Below are 17165 nucleotides of genomic sequence, written 5' to 3'. Positions count from 1 at the left end.
ACTAAAGTTGTTTTTCAATCATAAAGATTTTTTACAAAATTTTTAAAAAAAACAATATATTTTTAATTTGAAACAAACTCATCAATGTCAATTGTTTCCTTCGGTTCAAATTGATTTAGATATTGATCTACATCAAGGGATATGCCTTTCAAGTCGGGTGTTTCTCCACTTGAAACAGAAAAGTCAATATCTGAAAAGTCTTCTTCTTCATTTAAGATCTCTAAATCTTCATTTTCTGTTTGAAGTTTGTTTTCATCAGATTCGAAGTTAAGTTCTGAAAAATTATCACTTTGATCAAAAACATATTCATCAATTATAGCATCGCTTCCTTCGCTTGATACTTTGTTACTTTGTAAATCACTTGATAATTGTAAAATGTTTTCACTTTTTTCTTCTAAATCAGATTTAATGCTTTGATTTTGTTTATCGATTGAAACATTAGAAAGCTTGTTGTTGCTGGTTGTAGAAAAGCGACTTTTAGAAGAACTTTTTTGTTCTTTAGATTTAATTATTGGAGACTCACTTAAAGAAATACTACTTTGTAAAACATCATCTTCACTTTCATTTTGAGTGATGTCCATATAATCTGCATCTGAGCTTGTATTATCGATTTGCTTGCTTTGAATTGGTAAAACGTTTTTATCAATTGAATCATTTGAAATATGGAAATCTGAGTCACTACCAATTGGTGATTTTAAGGGTTGCAATGTGTCTGAATTATTTTCGATTGCTTCTTCTTTTGTAAGTGCTAAAATTCTTTGAAGATCTTGAATGGAATCTGGAAGCATTGATAGATCGTTGTTCAATGCGTTTAATACTTTACTGGCAAGATCTAATGAAACATGGACATATGGATTTTTTAAATTATCAATTTTATCTTTTAATTCTTTTTCAACGTCTCGAACTAATCTATTGTATCTAGTTTTTGCTTCAATTAACAATTTTGTTTTTTGTTTTATTTGATTTTCCAAATTTTTTTGTTTCATTTTTCCTTCCTATAAATTAAACGTCTTTTTCCGCCTCTGTAATCACCCATAACCGTTAAAAAACAGAACTTTTCAGAAAAACTTGGCGGGCTTTTATTATCGAAACATGAATGAAGAAACCATCCCCAAACAAGAAGGATTAACTGAGACTCCAGAAACAAATCAAACATTATACCAAATAAATGAGATATTGTCTCAGCATCCTGAGATTGTAAATCCTACTTTTGATGCTTACATGAATCCAAATTCCCAAAGTAACGCCGAGAAAAAAAGAATAAATGGAAGGCTTTCTGGATTTGACCCCAAAGGAAGCCCTGTATGGAAAGAAATTACCAGGAGATTTGGCGTCAATATTAAACAACCTGAACTAGTTAGCATTGCAACAGTTTTAGCAAACCACGCAAACATTAAACTGGACCGAGATGCAAAACGAAGGAAGACGGTGCTTATAAAGTGGTTCGATGAAAATTTTGCCGCAATTTCACCATTTCTTGATTATGTTGTTTTACATGATCCTGACGAAAATGCAAACTAAGTATTTTTAAATAAGATTATTTAAACCAAAAAAATAAAATTATCATCACTTTTTTGAATATATATCAAATGAGAAACTACTTCTTTAAAAATAAGAAAACTCAAGTGAACGAGCACATGTTATGTTCCAAAAAAACAGAAAATTCCTAGAAAAGAAATTTTCAATAAGTCACAGCAAACCCCAGCTGCTTCCATCTGAAAAAGTTGAATTTGTTTGTTTGGTCGAAAACTGTCAGTTAACATGAATCGGTGTGTTCAAATCAAATGTCGATCAAATTGCGCACAAAATTTGATTTTTTCTTTGGTTCTTGGCATTTTTTTCTGAGCTTCAAAAACTAAATAACCGACCATTTTAGTTTAATTTTGAATTATTGCACGTTATACTTTCTTATTGTTTTTCAAGAGTTAATGGGTGGAAATCAAAGCAATACAGCAGCCAAATTTAGTGAAAATCTTCAAAATCTGCATAACCTTGAAAAGGTCATTTTTGATTTAAATGAAAATAATATTGAAGAAGCTGTTGATTCTTCATTGTTATACTTTTCTTCAAAATTTGCATTTTCATACTTCCACATTGTTTGTAGAATGATTTATTTATATTTTATTTTAAAAGGTCAAAGCAAATTATGTCTAAAGTATTTACAAAAAATTGGAACAAAAAAGGAAAGTGAAAATATTGTATTTGATATTTTTGTGCAAATTCTCTTCTCAAATGAAAGTCAAGAATCAAATTATCTCCTTGAAGGATTGATTGAAAATGGATTTGTCGATCAAAAAAAGTGTAAAAAGACGCCATATTTTGCACATTATATGTCTGAAGATGAATATATTATCTTCAAGGAAAATCAATTTTATAAATATTTTTGTGAAAACATTCATAAACTTAAAGCAAATAATTGGGAACTACATAAGAAATTAATTAAAGAAGGTGTTAATCCAAATGAGATTTCAAAAATAATTCGAAATGATGATATAAAAAAACTTCAACAAATATCATCTCAAAGTGATTTTGATTTTAATCAAATAATTGAACCATCACTTTATGAAAAATGTGATTTTATTAATCAAAAATATCCAAATGTAACATTAATTGATTATGCAGCATTTTTTGGATCAATTGAATGTTTTAAATATTTACTTATGAATGGTGCAAATGTAGAAAATGCAGGAAAATATGCTGTGGCAGGTGGAAATCTTGAAATTATTCATTTATGTGAACAAAATCATTCATCATTTAAAGATGGATATAAAACAGCAATTGAATTTCATCGGAATGATGTCTTCCATTATCTTTATGAAAACAAAATTGAAAGTTATGTTGAAATATCATACTTAGGAAAGCTATCTATTTTATACAATAACTATGAACTTTTATCATTTTTTGAAACAAATGGATTAAAAATTAATTATTCTCTTATAGGTGCATCTATTGAAGCTGGTAATCTATTTATTACACAATATTTTTATGAAAAGCAACAGCCTCTTATCGATTTTTCGAAAATTGAAACTATTTCATGGAATAAAGAACTTTTTTATTACCTTCTTGAAAATAAATGTTTTTATAATTTTAAAGAAAATATTGTTTGTTAATTTGTTTCAAATTTTATTCATATGATATAACATTTCAATGTAACATTTGGAATTTATCCAAAATATTTTTAACTCTCTTAAATGCATCTGAAAAAGGTTATACAGATATTTGTAAATTTCTTCTTGAACAAAAAAGTATTAATTTAAATGCTAAAGGAGTTTATTTATTTTTTTTTTTACAATTTCTCCTAATGATTCGATATTTATATATGTTATTTCACAAATAATAAAGGCAACTTTTTAAGACGATGAACTTTGGTCATCGTCTTAAAAAGTTGTCTTTATTATGTGTAATTCTCATCGACACTTTTTGAAATGAAAAAATTAAAAAAAGTAATTTCGCTCACAATTTTCAATATTGTTTTTAAGTTTTTTTTATGAATCATATTTAAAATGTCATTGATGGAGCAATTACTTGCTGAAGCTGATACAATATCAGCCGCAAATGTTTCAGCAGGAACGAAAAGTACATATGATAGGCTGATTCATGCTTATGCCAAAGTGATGATAAATCTAATACACGAAGAACCATTTCCTATTACTCATGACAAAATGGTTGCATTCATTATATTTAAACAGAATCAGAATATGAAATGTTGTACGTTACAAGCTTACATTAATAGTTTTACACATTATTTTCAACAAAATGACTTGGAAATATTAACACATTCAATAAAATTCAAAATATTTAAGAGTGGAATAAGGAGGTCACTATATTCAGGTTTTTGTCCGAATGCAAAGTTACCGTTTGATCCAAAATGGTTTTCGAAAATAATTGAAAAATTTCCACCAACAAATATTGATAATTTAAAGTTTATATTCTTGATATTGTTAATGTTTGCAGCATTTCTCAGAATAAGTGAAGCGCTAAACCTTAAAAAAAGCGATATTGTAATTGAAGGCGAAAACTTAATAAAACTAAACATACAGACTGCTAAAACAGATCAGTCCGGGAATGGTACGTTTACATATATTTATGATAATAAGACAGATTATAGCCCATTCCGATTTATAAATTATTTAAACTTAATTTCTAGTAATGATCACATAGAATCTCGAACTCAATCCACACTCAGAGTCCATCTTATTTATGTACTTAGGATGATTGGAGTTGAAGAATATCAAAATTATAAATTTCATAGTTTTCGTAGAGGAGCAGCATATTATGCCTCACTAAAAGATGTTAATGATTGTATCATAAAAGCCCATGGAAGGTGGAAAAGTTCTGCATATACTCGATATGTTTCAGTAGACATGAGCAGAGCTGGTATGGAAATTTCAGAGGCACTTTCTATATAAACAATAAAATTATGCAATTTTTAATTGAATTGAAAATTGTGAACGAAATTATTTTTTTTAATTTTTTCATTTCAAAAAGTGGCTTGATGAGAATTGGAAATTATTAAAATTATTCAAGACACCACTCATTTATGCATCAGAAAAAGGATATACAGAAATCGTTCAATTCCTTCTTGAACAAAGAGTTATTGATGTTAATGATAAAAATGTTTATTTGTTATGAAAAAAATTTATTTTCAGAATTCGATATTTCATTATAAAATATGGAGTTAATTAAAAATATTTAAAACAGCACTTATGATTGCATCTTTAAAATATCATATATAAATCGTTGAATTACTTCTTGAACAAAAAGGAATTAATATTAATGCTGAAGATATTTCTCTGTGTTATTCGATATTTATTTAATTAATTTAATATTTCGAAATAATATTCGAAAATTATTTATATTTTTTATGATAGCACTTATATATGCTTCAGCAGCAGGAAATCCTGAAATAGTTAAATTACTTCTAGCTAAAAGAGGAATTGATTTCAATCATAAAAATATAAATTTGTTTTATTTGGTGCTTGTTCGAATAATTTTTTGATTCAAAATAAAATTTGGAATAAAATAAAATTATATTTTACATCATTTATTTATGGTTCTGTTAAAGATAACATAGAAATCGTTAAATTGCTTCTGAAACAAAAAGGAATTGAGGTGAATGCTCAAAGTATATATTTATTTTATTTTATATTTATATAAAGAATTTGAAATTTTAAAATAATATTTGGAAATTATTATAAATATTTAATACAGCGCTTCTTATTGCATCTGAAAATTTTAATATAGAAACAGTGAAATTACTTCTTGAACAAAAAGACATTAATATAGATATAAAAAATATTTAATTGTTTTATTTAATATCTATTTTAACAATTTGATAATTCATATATATTTTCAAAAATTATAAAAATATTTTGAAACACCACTAATGGTTGCATCTGGTGTTGGTAACTATGATGTTGTTCAACTGCTTCTAGAACATAAAGGAATTGATTAATGCAAAAGATATCTATTTGTTTTATTAAATATTTATTTTAATCATTTAACAATTAAAAATAATATTTGGAAGTTATATGTAATATTTAGGACAGCACTTATGAAAGCATCTGAAAGAGATCACATAGAAATAGTTAAATTACTTCTTGCACAAAATGGAATTGATATCAATGCTAAGGACATTTATTTAATTTTATTAAAATTTATTCTGATAATATAATAATTCAAAATAATATTTGGAAATTGTTAATTATCCTGGTGGTACTAGTACTAAAAGAGTTGCTTATGAAATTGGCTCTACTATTAGAGTTAATATACCAATATCTCCTATTTCTATATCTAATGTTCCTGGATTTATTCCCTTAACTCAATTTACTTATTCTACTGGTTTAAATCAGACAATAGATGGTACTCATTATTATGTAATTCAAATTGAACCCAATCAACCCAATTCTGAATATACAGAGATATATGTTAATTTTATTCATCAATCTTCACTTTCTAATTCAGGTACTTTTTATTATTATTTATATGATTTTGGTACTTCTTTTCCATCAGTTAATGATCGTATAGTTGGTTTTTTTACATTTAATAAATCTCTTGTATTTTATATTCGTGAAACTAATTTTGAAGTATCTGCCCCAAGTGTTTTAATTGTTCCTAATTCTAATTATTCATTTAATTTTTAATTGTAATATGTAAACCATTCAATTGATATTAAGGTTTTTTCTTCTTTTTTCGATTTTTCTGGTAAAATTTTTTTTCTTTTCGACTCAGCACATAAGTGATAATAACAAAGTTTGTTCACTCTATGGGCAATTGAGAACTTTTTTCTTTTTTTCTTTTTCTATAAACCAAGGTACCCCCTCCCCCAAAGAGAGCCCTAATGGCGAATGAGTGCATTTATCACAAACCTGCCGAAGCCCGACTCCGCGGAGCACTTTTTTTATAAAAGGGCGTAGACAGGTGATCAGTATAAAATGTACTAAAGGTGGGGGTCAGGTTTAATTTTATTTTTGATAGAAGGCCGTTATTCGAAAACGATTAAAAATAATAATAATTTTTGCTAGGCCTTCATCTTGCGGAGGACGTTAATGGTACCTGAGCAAGATTATATTACCTAGCAAAAATTACAAGAAATCGCTCATAACGGTCCCCCGATAGCCTGAATTGAATACTTTATTTTATATATTCAATTCATTTTGATCGTCAACTGTCACCAAAAAAATTGCTCATAACGGTCGCCAACTCATAAAGTGACTGGTATATAAAAATTAATTTTATAAGGCTCTTATTGAGTCAAATGAATTGATTACTGAATCATTTCAAAAGTTACCACTGACTGTAGGAATAAATCGTCAGTAGCCAATATTTGCACTTCTTTAAATCTACGTTTTAGAGCTTGAATATCTTCATCCGAAGCATTTTGAAAGCATTCATCAATACTATGATTACTTGTTATTATAAGTCTAAATGTACCTGAATAAATTACCATAGATCCTCCTTTTATTTCACCTAAAAATGGATATCTGTCTGCCCAAATTTTAATATGTTGAGTTAATGCATCCCCTTTCCAAGGGAAGTCATCTATACAGACAATTTTATGATCATTCAATATATACCCGTCCCACCACTTATTAAATACCTTTGGGTATATCTCCAGTGGTGAGACTTGGTGGACCCATTTAGATTTTCCAATACCTGCTTTACCAAAAATCCATAAATTCTTTATTTGTAAATCTCCATTATAAGTTCCTCTGATTGCAACATTTCTTAACATTGAATCTCTTCTAACTGATAGAATTTGATTTCGATGAAGAATCATCTGTTTAGGATATTTAGCATCTAATTCTTCAATTGACAATTCCTTTATGTCTTTCATCATTTGCCCATAAAAATCATCTTCTCCTAATTTTTTTTCAACTGTTGCAGGTAATTTACCATCCTCGAAATAATTATTATCCTTTCTACAATAACGAATATTAGAATCCTCTGTACCTTTTGCAACTTCAAGATATAAATTATTAAAACCTAATTTAGCGTATATTGATTGTTTTCTCATTCTCTTTTTTGAATGGAAATAACATTGAAGGTGTGGAGTTTGAGTAGTCGGTGCAATTTTATTTCCTGCTATTCCATATCTGCACCACATTGTTATAAATATTTTGACACTGTTATACTGATCATCAGAATAATTGTTAATAGTTGCAATCCATCTTTGAGCTTCTGGGTTAACCTGATTAATTTGTAACTCACCAATATCTCTTCTCCTGGCTGATTCTTGTGCTTCAACACTTCTTCTCGCCATTGAATTGAATAAATGGTCCTGCCAAATTGTGGCATTTATTTTCAAATTTTTGTCATTTTTTTTTAAATTTATTTATACCACCACTTTTTCAAATAAAGTATTCAATTGACATAATTAAATATCGAAGATATTTCATATCATATGTCAACAGCAAGTTCCTAACTCGACACTATGTGGGAATAAACATATTTTTAGATCCATGGAATATGAAGAATCCTTTGATAATTTTGACTTTAGCGACGACAATTTTGATTTTAATAATGTTTGTCCTGATGTTATTCAATCAGATGATGAAGAAAAATCGTTTTCAATACCTCCACCTGCTCCATGTCTTATGCCAGATTCCGAAGGACAAGTTAAGTCCATTTATTTCAGTAATGTTGGACTCCTTAAAGGTTTTATTAAGGAGAATCCTCAGTTGGTTGAGAATTGGGTTATTGTACTTCCAATCGTTTCGATAGGTGCCATCCGATATGATCGTCGCCGTAAGGATGTACCCTTCTATTTAATTCATCCTCAATTAATAAATCTCCCACAACATTAAATTTTTTATTGTTATGCCTCGTAGGTTACGTAGACGTAGTTATTCACGTGGACGTCCATTGAAGACTGTAAAGTATTCTAATGAGACTTATAATTGTTCCGGAAACATTACATTTAATACAGGTTCCGGTGAAGGTTCCGTAGGTGATCAAGTAAATACCACCCTAATTACTGCTGTTGCTACTCAAGGTATGCGTAAATTATTTAAACTATTTAATGAAGCATCTGTGTTAGCATGTAATAAGGGAAATAAAGAAATCCTTAAATTACTTGAGGAACATCATTAAATTAATTTTTTATTCAACACATTGATAAAAATTATCTAAAATATCAAAACATTCCATTTTTCTGTAATGAAAGCGAAAAAAAAATCTTTTTTAAAAGTAAAATTCCATTTTGAATGTTTTTATTCATTAATTTACATTTTTCAAGGGCTTTGAACCACCCCAAAATCACAACTAACGGTTTCTATAGATGGACCCCTTTCGTGAAGTCAGAGCCACTGATAAAGAATGTGAAGGTGAACGAACTCTCCTTACATTGTTTATCGGCAGTCGAAATAACAAAGAAAATCCTAATATCTGCTATAAGTGTCGAAAATATGTTCCCACGTATACCTGTCCCATATGTCATAAGAATGTTTGTTCGAATTGCACATGTATTTGTAGAAACTGTGGAGGTACTTTTTGTAGTTTATGTTGTAATAAGTATTATCAACCAGAAGATCATTACTTATGTTACAAATGTGATTCCACATAAACTGTTTTTCCAACAACGAAGTCATCCACTTCCAGATGACAAAACAAGATCTGTACTAAATGATTTCAATATTATTTTGCAAAAACAAAATCAACAAATCATTAACCATATTTTATTAAATTCAACTTTCTTCGATATTTTTTTTTAGTCACGAACTTTACTACTTTTCCATTTACACATTTCGAGTATTTGTTGTATGTTTCCGTTTCGAACGAATATTCCTTCCTCGTGTTTCAATAGTTTATCCACGTCACAATCCATGCTATTCAATTTTTGACTGCCAAATTCACGGATGATTTCCTCGCCGGAAAGCTCCGTGAATCCGAACGAAGGAAAGTTTCCTTGGCGATGAAACAATGACCCGTCAATCGTCTTTATCCCTAAAAGACGTGCGAATCTGTACTTGGAGACTTGGATAACTTCATTAGATATCCATGAAATACCAACATATATCAAATATTCAGGATATGCTTCCCCAAGCTTAATGGCGTTATAAAGCTTGTGAAGAAATCGACAGTTGGGATTGTTCTTCTTTTGGAAGTAATCACCAACTATGTTCCCAAATGTGTAAAATTGATTTCGAAAATAATTATGTGGAATAAACCCAATTTGAAATGGATTAATCTGTACTGTCTCATCATGGCAGAGCTCAGCAAATTTTCTGTCTTCTTCCGTCTTGTTCGGTAAAGATATTGCATGCGCATTTTGTCCAACTTCGAAAAAATCTTTGCGATGTGAACTCTGTTTAAAACCTGGTATAGGTGCTGTCTTCGTTCGGTGGTTTCGTGGTTGTTGTTTGGGTTGTTCAAAAGTAGTATCTGGACTAAATGAATCTGTTCGAGAAGAGGTACGTTTATGACCTGGAGCTGTTGGTTGACTTGTGTTACCCCAAAAACCAAAATCTTGTGTTTGTTGAATTGGTGTGAAGTCTTCAAGATACTTGTTTTGTTGAAGATTAAATGAAAAAGGATTAACTTCAACATGTGAATCACTGGTTACTGTTTCTGTATGTCCGCCATCAAAATCGAAAAAATTGTCTGATATTGGTTCGTTATCGAAAGAAAATTGGAAATCATCTTGATTAAAACCAGAATCATCTGCACCAAAAAAAGCATTTGTGAAGTCATCGGAGTTGTTAGCTGTGTTCGGTAGTCCTTGGTAGGAAAAATCAAAAGGGTTTTGCTCGTTGCTCATTGGTTGCCTGAGCTTTTTCACACAGATTTGAATAAAACGGTTATTTCGGCCAAATATCAATTGAAAATTTTAATCAACAATGAAGATTTTCGCCAAGAATTATTTTACGCAAAAGAATGAAATGTTTACATAATATATTTAATGTGTTTTTATATATCCCTTTGAAAATTCTATAATATAGGTTCATTATTTTATATAAAAAAATTAGTAATTAATATACCATATTACCGAACAAATAAATAATTAAGCAAGATTTTCTTTTGACATGAAAAATGCTTTAAATTATCGTGGCAATGTCCAAAAAACCAATATGTCAATGAAGAATATTTTTTCACCGATCATAAAATTGACTGTTTGATGAGCAAAAAAACGTTCAATTGATATGTAAACCAATCAAAGCCAACATCGTTTCTAACAAATTTTTAAATAAAAATACGTTTCAGTATTTGAATGAAGATTTTACATTAAATAACGTTAACCAGCGACAAAAAAATTTTTTTACACATTTCATTGATTTTATGTACATATATGAAAATAAAACTTAGTCACTTTATTCTATTCACTTGCAAGAGGAAGCTTTTCATGAATCATGTTCCGAATACGATTCAAATATTTCAACTTTGCAATGCTCTTTGCTGCACCTTCTGGGTTCGAAACTTGCTTGTCGTCAATGATTTTGAGTGACTTTGATAATTTTCCGCTTTCATCATTGAAAATCTGATCCACTTGATCAAGTAATTGCTTTAGAACAGGAGATTTACTTGTTGCCGAAATCTGTTCATGTATATCTAAAACTTCCATTAAGAAATCGGGTGGGACATCTACAACAGTTTTTTTCTTAAATAATTCAAGGATGTATTCTGCTCTTTTAATTGGATCTTTTAATGTTTTGTATCCATCATTCACACAACACGAAACATTGTCAGCATTTTTCATTTCAAATTCCGAAGATTGGAAAAATCGGTCAGGATGAACTTGACGTTGATAAGCTTTGTATGCCTTTTCTAGCTTAGCCAGGTCAATATCGTAAGTTTTTGGTTGATTAAACAATGAGAAATAATTTTCGAATTTTGCAGGCAATAATTTATGACAATTTTTACAAAAGAACTCGCAATCCTTATGTGGTTGTTGCAAATGGCAATTCCAACAGCACACTTCTTTGCACTGGTTGGCAAATGCCCTTAGGAAAGATTGGTGAGGGTTATGCAGGGAAAGCATCTTATGTTACTTTGGTATCGGCCAATTATCGCATTGAAAATTAACGGTCGTAAAAACCGCGCGATCCAAAAAAGTTTAAATGCAAAGAACTCCAGCTCATCTTTCAAAATTATTCGATGATACCTCTTCAGAAGTAAGCGCAGTGGCTTCTCCAAGAAAGATATCACCACAAACACCAGCTTCAGCTAGAAATCCAAAGAAACCATACACAAGTCCAAAAGCAACACCATTACACTCCGCAAAAAAGCCAGGAAAACTCGTTCAAAGATATCGAGCTACTCTCGGATTTTGTTCTAAGATATTTTCAAGTTCTTTTGTTTTTTATCCTATTTTAATTTTTACTTTTCTTTCATTCACACTTTTCTCTGCAAAGGTTATTACAAATTATATTGTAGTTCCGAGGTGTAAAGTAGGTGAAGTACGCAAAAAAGGAATTTGCATTGCTCCAAATTCATATGAAGAAAAGGCATACAACCTTTCACAAAGCATTAGAAGAGTTGTAAGGTCAAAGCAGATGCAAACACTTCAAGAACTTGGAGAAAGCTTAGAACCACAAATTACAGATATGGAACTTTTGGCACTTTCAATCCGATTCACCAGTGACATTTCGGTGTATGAGGATAGAATTATTATCAAAATGAGTGATGAAGTCGAATTACTTATATTGGGATTTTTGATCGTATCCAACGCAATTCTATTGACTATAAGCTTCTTATGTAGAAGGAAATCAAAATAAACTTTGCATTCAAAATATCTGTTTTTATTTTAAGACGTGCTTATGGAATTTAATAAACTTAAGTACAAGTGGAATTTAATACTCATAAATTTTAAAATTTATAATTTTTGAGGAGAAATGTTAAATTCCATTTTACTACAATTTAATATATCTATATGTTCACTATTTTTTAGGGAAAACTGGTTTTATATTGATTTTTATTTCCATATTATTGTTAAACGTTCTCCAATAATAACGTGTTTTTAATGAAAATTGCATCAGAATTGCCACCATTAAAACCAAATGCAAATCCATATCAATTAAACATGTCTCCAACAAGGAACCCAGCATTAGAAACACAAAGAATGAAAACTACAATCATTGGTCAAATTCAAGCAATTCAAAGTGAGCAAGATCGAGAAATTCAAAAGCTTGATTCACGCATAACATTATTAACTCGTGAAAGTGAGCCAAAGATTCAAAACATTGAGCGTCAAAACAATTTCATTCAAAAACAAATTGATGATTTAAATCAAAAAATAAGTCAAATAGACACATTGTTTGCGACAAAATTACAAGCAAAAAGCAATGAAGTTCAAGCAAAGTTTGATCAAATTATTCAAACTGATGCAAATTCCAAATTAGATATCTTTATTGAAGAACTTAAAAAAGAACGTTCTCGTCTTGACCATGAATCCGATTCAATTAATAAGGAAATAGCAAATTTTCATGAACAAATTGATCGAATATCTGAACTTTCAAATGAGTCATTTCAAGACAGAAGCGAATTTCTCTCTTCTACCAAAAGCAAACTTGATCCACTTCAGTTAAGGCTTGATGAGATTGAAACCAAGTTGTCCTCTATTGAAAAATCTTCAAATTCGTCAATCGAAAATTCTATTTCACAAAATGCCATTCAAACTAATTTACAAAATCTTCGTCATGAGTTTGATGCTTACTTCAAAAATGATCTTCCGCAAGACATATCGAATATTCGTGAAGAAGCTTCGATGAGCATTTCATTATTTTCAAGTAATATTGAACAATTTTTTAGTTTTGTCACAATGAAGCTTTCCAATTCCCAAAGTACTGTTAGCAACATAAAAGAACAACAACAAACAATTGATGAGCAAGTTAAATCGTTGGAGAAATCATTCAAAGCAATTGAAGATAAAATAAACCTAAGAAAAACCGAAATTAACGTAAAACTTAACAAAATTGAATCGAAAATTAACGGTTTATATGATGAAATCAAAGGAAACTTAAGTTGTATTGATGATGATGAAAAAGATGATTCTGAATGGGTAACGAAAGGATTTAATGATGATATTGAATCACTTCGAAACTTTTCTAATGCGATGATTTCAATGCTTGAAAATGATTGGAAGTTATTTAATGGCAATAATTTAAAGATACAAAATATTATAACAAATAAAATTGAAGACATTAATAATGAAATTAATGGGGAAATTAGTTTCATGAAAAGAATTGTTTCGTCCGAAAAAAGAATTAAATGGTGCATTGATCGATTAAATGAATTAGAAAATGAAAAAGAAAATGAAGAAAATGAAAATGAAAACGAAAATGAATTAAATGAGTTAAATGATAAGTTAAAAATATTAAAAGAAAAGTTAAAAGATGCAGAAGAAAGACTTAATAAAATCGATGGAAAAGATGCCGAAGTTTCTGATGAAGAAGAAAGTGAAAGTGGAAGCGAAGGCGAGGAAGAGGAATATGAGCACAAGCCGCCGCAAAAGGTATCAGTGAAACTGGAAGTGAACAATTTAACGATTCCAGTAAATATGAAATTGACGTATGACGAAAATGAGCCGAAAATTGTATTTCCAGAAGTTAAAGCAAAGAAAACACCAAAAATGAAAACACGAAAAGAGAAAAATAAAGAAAATGAACGCAAGCAAAATAAAGATGAAGAAGAAAGCGAAAACGAAAAAGAGAAGAAAAAAGATAAAAAAGACAAAAGTAAACAAAATGTAAAAGAGAATGAAAATGAAGAAGAAAGCGAAAACGAAAAAGAGAAGAAAAAAGATAAAAAAGACAAAACTAAACAAAATGTAAAAGAGAATGATAAAACCAAAGACAATGATGACAATGAAAGTGAAAACGAAAAGAAAAAAGAGAAACAAAAGAGAAAAGATAGCGAAAATGAAAATGAAAATAAAAACAAAAAAGACAAAAGTAAACAAAATGTAAAAGAGAATGATGAAACCAAAGACAATGATGACAATGAAAGTGAAAACGAAAAAGAGAAGAAAAAAGATAAAAAAGACAAAAGTAAACAAGATGTAAAAGAGAATGATGAAACCAAAGACAATGATTACAATGAAAGTCAAAACGAAAAGAAAAAAGAAAAAAACAAGAAAAAGTCAAATGAAAATGATAAAGAAAAAGAAAGTGAAGATAAAGATGAGAAAGAAAATGTTAACGAAAAAGAAAGCGATGAACAGAGTAACAAAAGCAAAGAAAAGAAAAAGAAAACATAAATTTCATCAGAGAAAGAAGTGAAATTGTGGTAATATATAGAGCGTAAAATAAAAAATTTACATGTTTTTATGTTAAAATAAACTTTTTGTTAATTTGTTGTTTTGTTTTCGGATGATAATTTGTATAATTTTAATACGATTTATTGAAAGTTGTTCGGATTTGTTCTTGAATCATAACTTAATATTTTGCCAAGGTTCATTTAAATTAGAATTCTACTAGAATTTAAGTTTAATAAAGTTTAAGTTTGCTTGAAAAGAGTACTTAAGCATAGTAAATTTATGCATTTTTTATTAAACTATAAAGATACATTATTATATTGTCAATTTGAATATTCATTCAAGGTAATAAAACAATATTTAGTAAAATAGATTAATATGATTATTCAACTCCATTTGGTTTCCTTTTATGCTGTTCATAGATATTCAAAATGCTATAGCAAAATTTCAAAAGAGCCTATTATTCACAAAGATTCATTTACTCGTAACTCAAGAAAATGTATAAATTTTTCATATAACGAAGTAGTTATAGGAACAGAAGCATTCGCAAATTGGACATTACTTGAACAAGCAAATTTAATTTCAGTAACTAAAATTAGAGATTTTGCATTTGCTAATTGTAGTAATCTTCATACTGTAAATATAGGTAAATTAATTACTTATATAGGAGAATCTGCATTCTTTAATTGTATCAAATTAACTTCCTTAAATATACGAAAAAGACCTCATATTGTTTTAAAATCAGCATTTTATAATTGTTTTGGTATTAAAGAATTTTCTTTCTCAAATCAAGCTAAAGCAATACATGAGTCCACATTTATGAATTGTATTTCTTTGAAATTTGTATATATAGGGAAGCAAGTTGTAACAATTGATAAAAACGCTTTTTATAATTGTAAAAGTTTAATATGTATCTTATTTAATGGAAAATTTGAGCCAAAAATACATGACACATCTTTTATAGGTGTGGAAGCAAATGCAGTAATGACAACCAATTCATACCAAAATGAAATGTTTTGGAAACTTACTGCAACTCAAGGTTTAGTGCTTAAAGAATGCTTTAATTATATTCCTTTAGAAATGATGAAGAAAAGAATAATTTCTCCCTCTTCTTCAATACAACCAACAGATTCATCAATTCTTAAAAAATATAATGATTTAAAACCTCATGAAAATATAGAAAATAATTCATCTATAGAAGTTTATTTACTATTAGATAAAAATGAGGTTGTTAAAACGAAAAATAATTATAAAGCTTTAATTGGAATATCTTGTTGTATTCCAATTGTAGTTATCTCAATAATCTCTCTTGTAAGATGTCTACATCCATGTCAAAGGAGGTTCATATCATTTGAAACAGATTTTGGTAATGGTTTAGAAAGTAAAGAAAATACAGATGAAAAAAGCAATGTATTAATATTGCAAGAAAAAGAGAGCATTTCTGAAACTAAAGTTTAACAGAATCACTAAATGAAAAAGATAAATAAACTCTTCCAAAGCTCAAAAATTCATTGGTATAATTATCAAATTAACTAAATATTAAAAGATTAGAAAGATAAAATTTATTTAAAAATTAAAAACAATTAATGTGAGCTAAAAAAATTTTTTGAGCTTCAAATTCTTTCTGTTTTAGTTCGCAAAACTTTTTATGCAATTTTTTCTTTTGTTCTTCTATGTTCTTCTTTTTATAATTTATTATTTTTGTCATTTCTTCAATTTCATCTTTTGTTCTTTCCATACATTTTTCCCTATAATTTTTTAAAGCCGAAACATTTGACTTATGACGAATTACATTAAATAAAATTTCTTTTTTCTTTGTCTTAATAATTTCTTTTTTATTATTAATTTCGTTACAAATCGAAATTATTTTTGTTTTTATTCGTTTAATATTTTCTTTTTTCTTTTCGCAAATATTATTATACCGAAAAACATTTTCATTAAAACTTTTATTATTTTTATTATATAAATCAAATTTCGTTTCGGTCTCTTCATTGATTCGTTGTTGAAGTATTTCGAGAAGTAATTTATCATTTTTTAATGTTTCTGAATAATTTGTTTGATAGTTTAATGAATTGTTATTTACGAATTTTGAAATTGTTTCTTTTTGTTGTTTTATTTCGTGAAGTTTGTTTTCAAGTTTTAAATATTTTTTACGTAACTTTTGCAATTTTTCCTTTTCTTGCTCGATGTTTGATCGAATGGTTGAATTAAGATTTGAAATTAAAATAGTTTCACTGTTTTGCCGATTTAATTTTATTACATCAGAGCGATTTATATTACTTTTAGTAGGCTTTTGAAGAGAAGAGATTTGATGGTGAAGATCAGATTGACGATCTTTTAAGCTAAGAAGAGAAATTCGATTTTGAAGTGATTGTATTTCCATTTCTTCGATGCTCGATCGATACGTTTTAATCTCGTCTTTGATCGCTTTTATGGATTTTGTAATATTGTACATTTCATCTTGATGTTGAGACGA

The 17165-nt window shown here is 28.6% G+C and overlaps 5 protein-coding genes across 5 annotated transcripts; 2 read left to right on the top strand and 3 right to left on the bottom strand.

Annotated features, from left to right (window-relative positions):
* Nucleotides 1-62: 62 nt before the first annotated feature.
* On the bottom strand, nt 63-788 carry GO595_005559 (uncharacterized protein; the record flags this gene model as incomplete). Its single annotated transcript, XM_067918815.1, has 1 exon — nt 63-788. One exon carries the CDS (start codon nt 786-788, stop codon nt 63-65), a length of 726 nt encoding a protein of 241 aa, XP_067774191.1.
* Nucleotides 789-7961: 7173 nt separating this feature from the next.
* GO595_005558 (uncharacterized protein) lies at nt 7962-8306 on the top strand (the record flags this gene model as incomplete). The annotated part of the gene is made up of 1 exon (XM_067918814.1): nt 7962-8306. The coding sequence occupies one exon, from the start codon at nt 7962-7964 to the stop codon at nt 8304-8306; it is 345 nt and encodes a 114-aa protein (XP_067774190.1).
* Nucleotides 8307-9208: 902 nt separating this feature from the next.
* GO595_005557 (uncharacterized protein) lies at nt 9209-10258 on the bottom strand (the record flags this gene model as incomplete). The annotated part of the gene is made up of 1 exon (XM_067918813.1): nt 9209-10258. One exon carries the CDS (start codon nt 10256-10258, stop codon nt 9209-9211), a length of 1050 nt encoding a protein of 349 aa, XP_067774189.1.
* A 555-nt stretch (nt 10259-10813) lies between these two features.
* On the bottom strand, nt 10814-11476 carry GO595_005556 (co-chaperone Hsc20 family protein; the record flags this gene model as incomplete). The annotated part of the gene is made up of 1 exon (XM_067918812.1): nt 10814-11476. One exon carries the CDS (start codon nt 11474-11476, stop codon nt 10814-10816), a length of 663 nt encoding a protein of 220 aa, XP_067774188.1.
* A 1041-nt stretch (nt 11477-12517) lies between these two features.
* On the top strand, nt 12518-14692 carry GO595_005555 (uncharacterized protein; the record flags this gene model as incomplete). Its single annotated transcript, XM_067918811.1, has 1 exon — nt 12518-14692. The coding sequence occupies one exon, from the start codon at nt 12518-12520 to the stop codon at nt 14690-14692; it is 2175 nt and encodes a 724-aa protein (XP_067774187.1).
* Nucleotides 14693-17165: the final 2473 nt, after the last annotated feature.

This window comes from Histomonas meleagridis, assembly GCF_020186115.1.
Source record: "Histomonas meleagridis strain 2922-C6/04-10x chromosome Unknown contig_36, whole genome shotgun sequence".
NCBI lineage: Eukaryota > Parabasalia > Tritrichomonadida > Dientamoebidae > Histomonas > Histomonas meleagridis.
The sequence above is the reverse complement of the archived record's forward strand: the minus strand, read 5'-3'. Positions and strand labels throughout refer to the sequence as shown.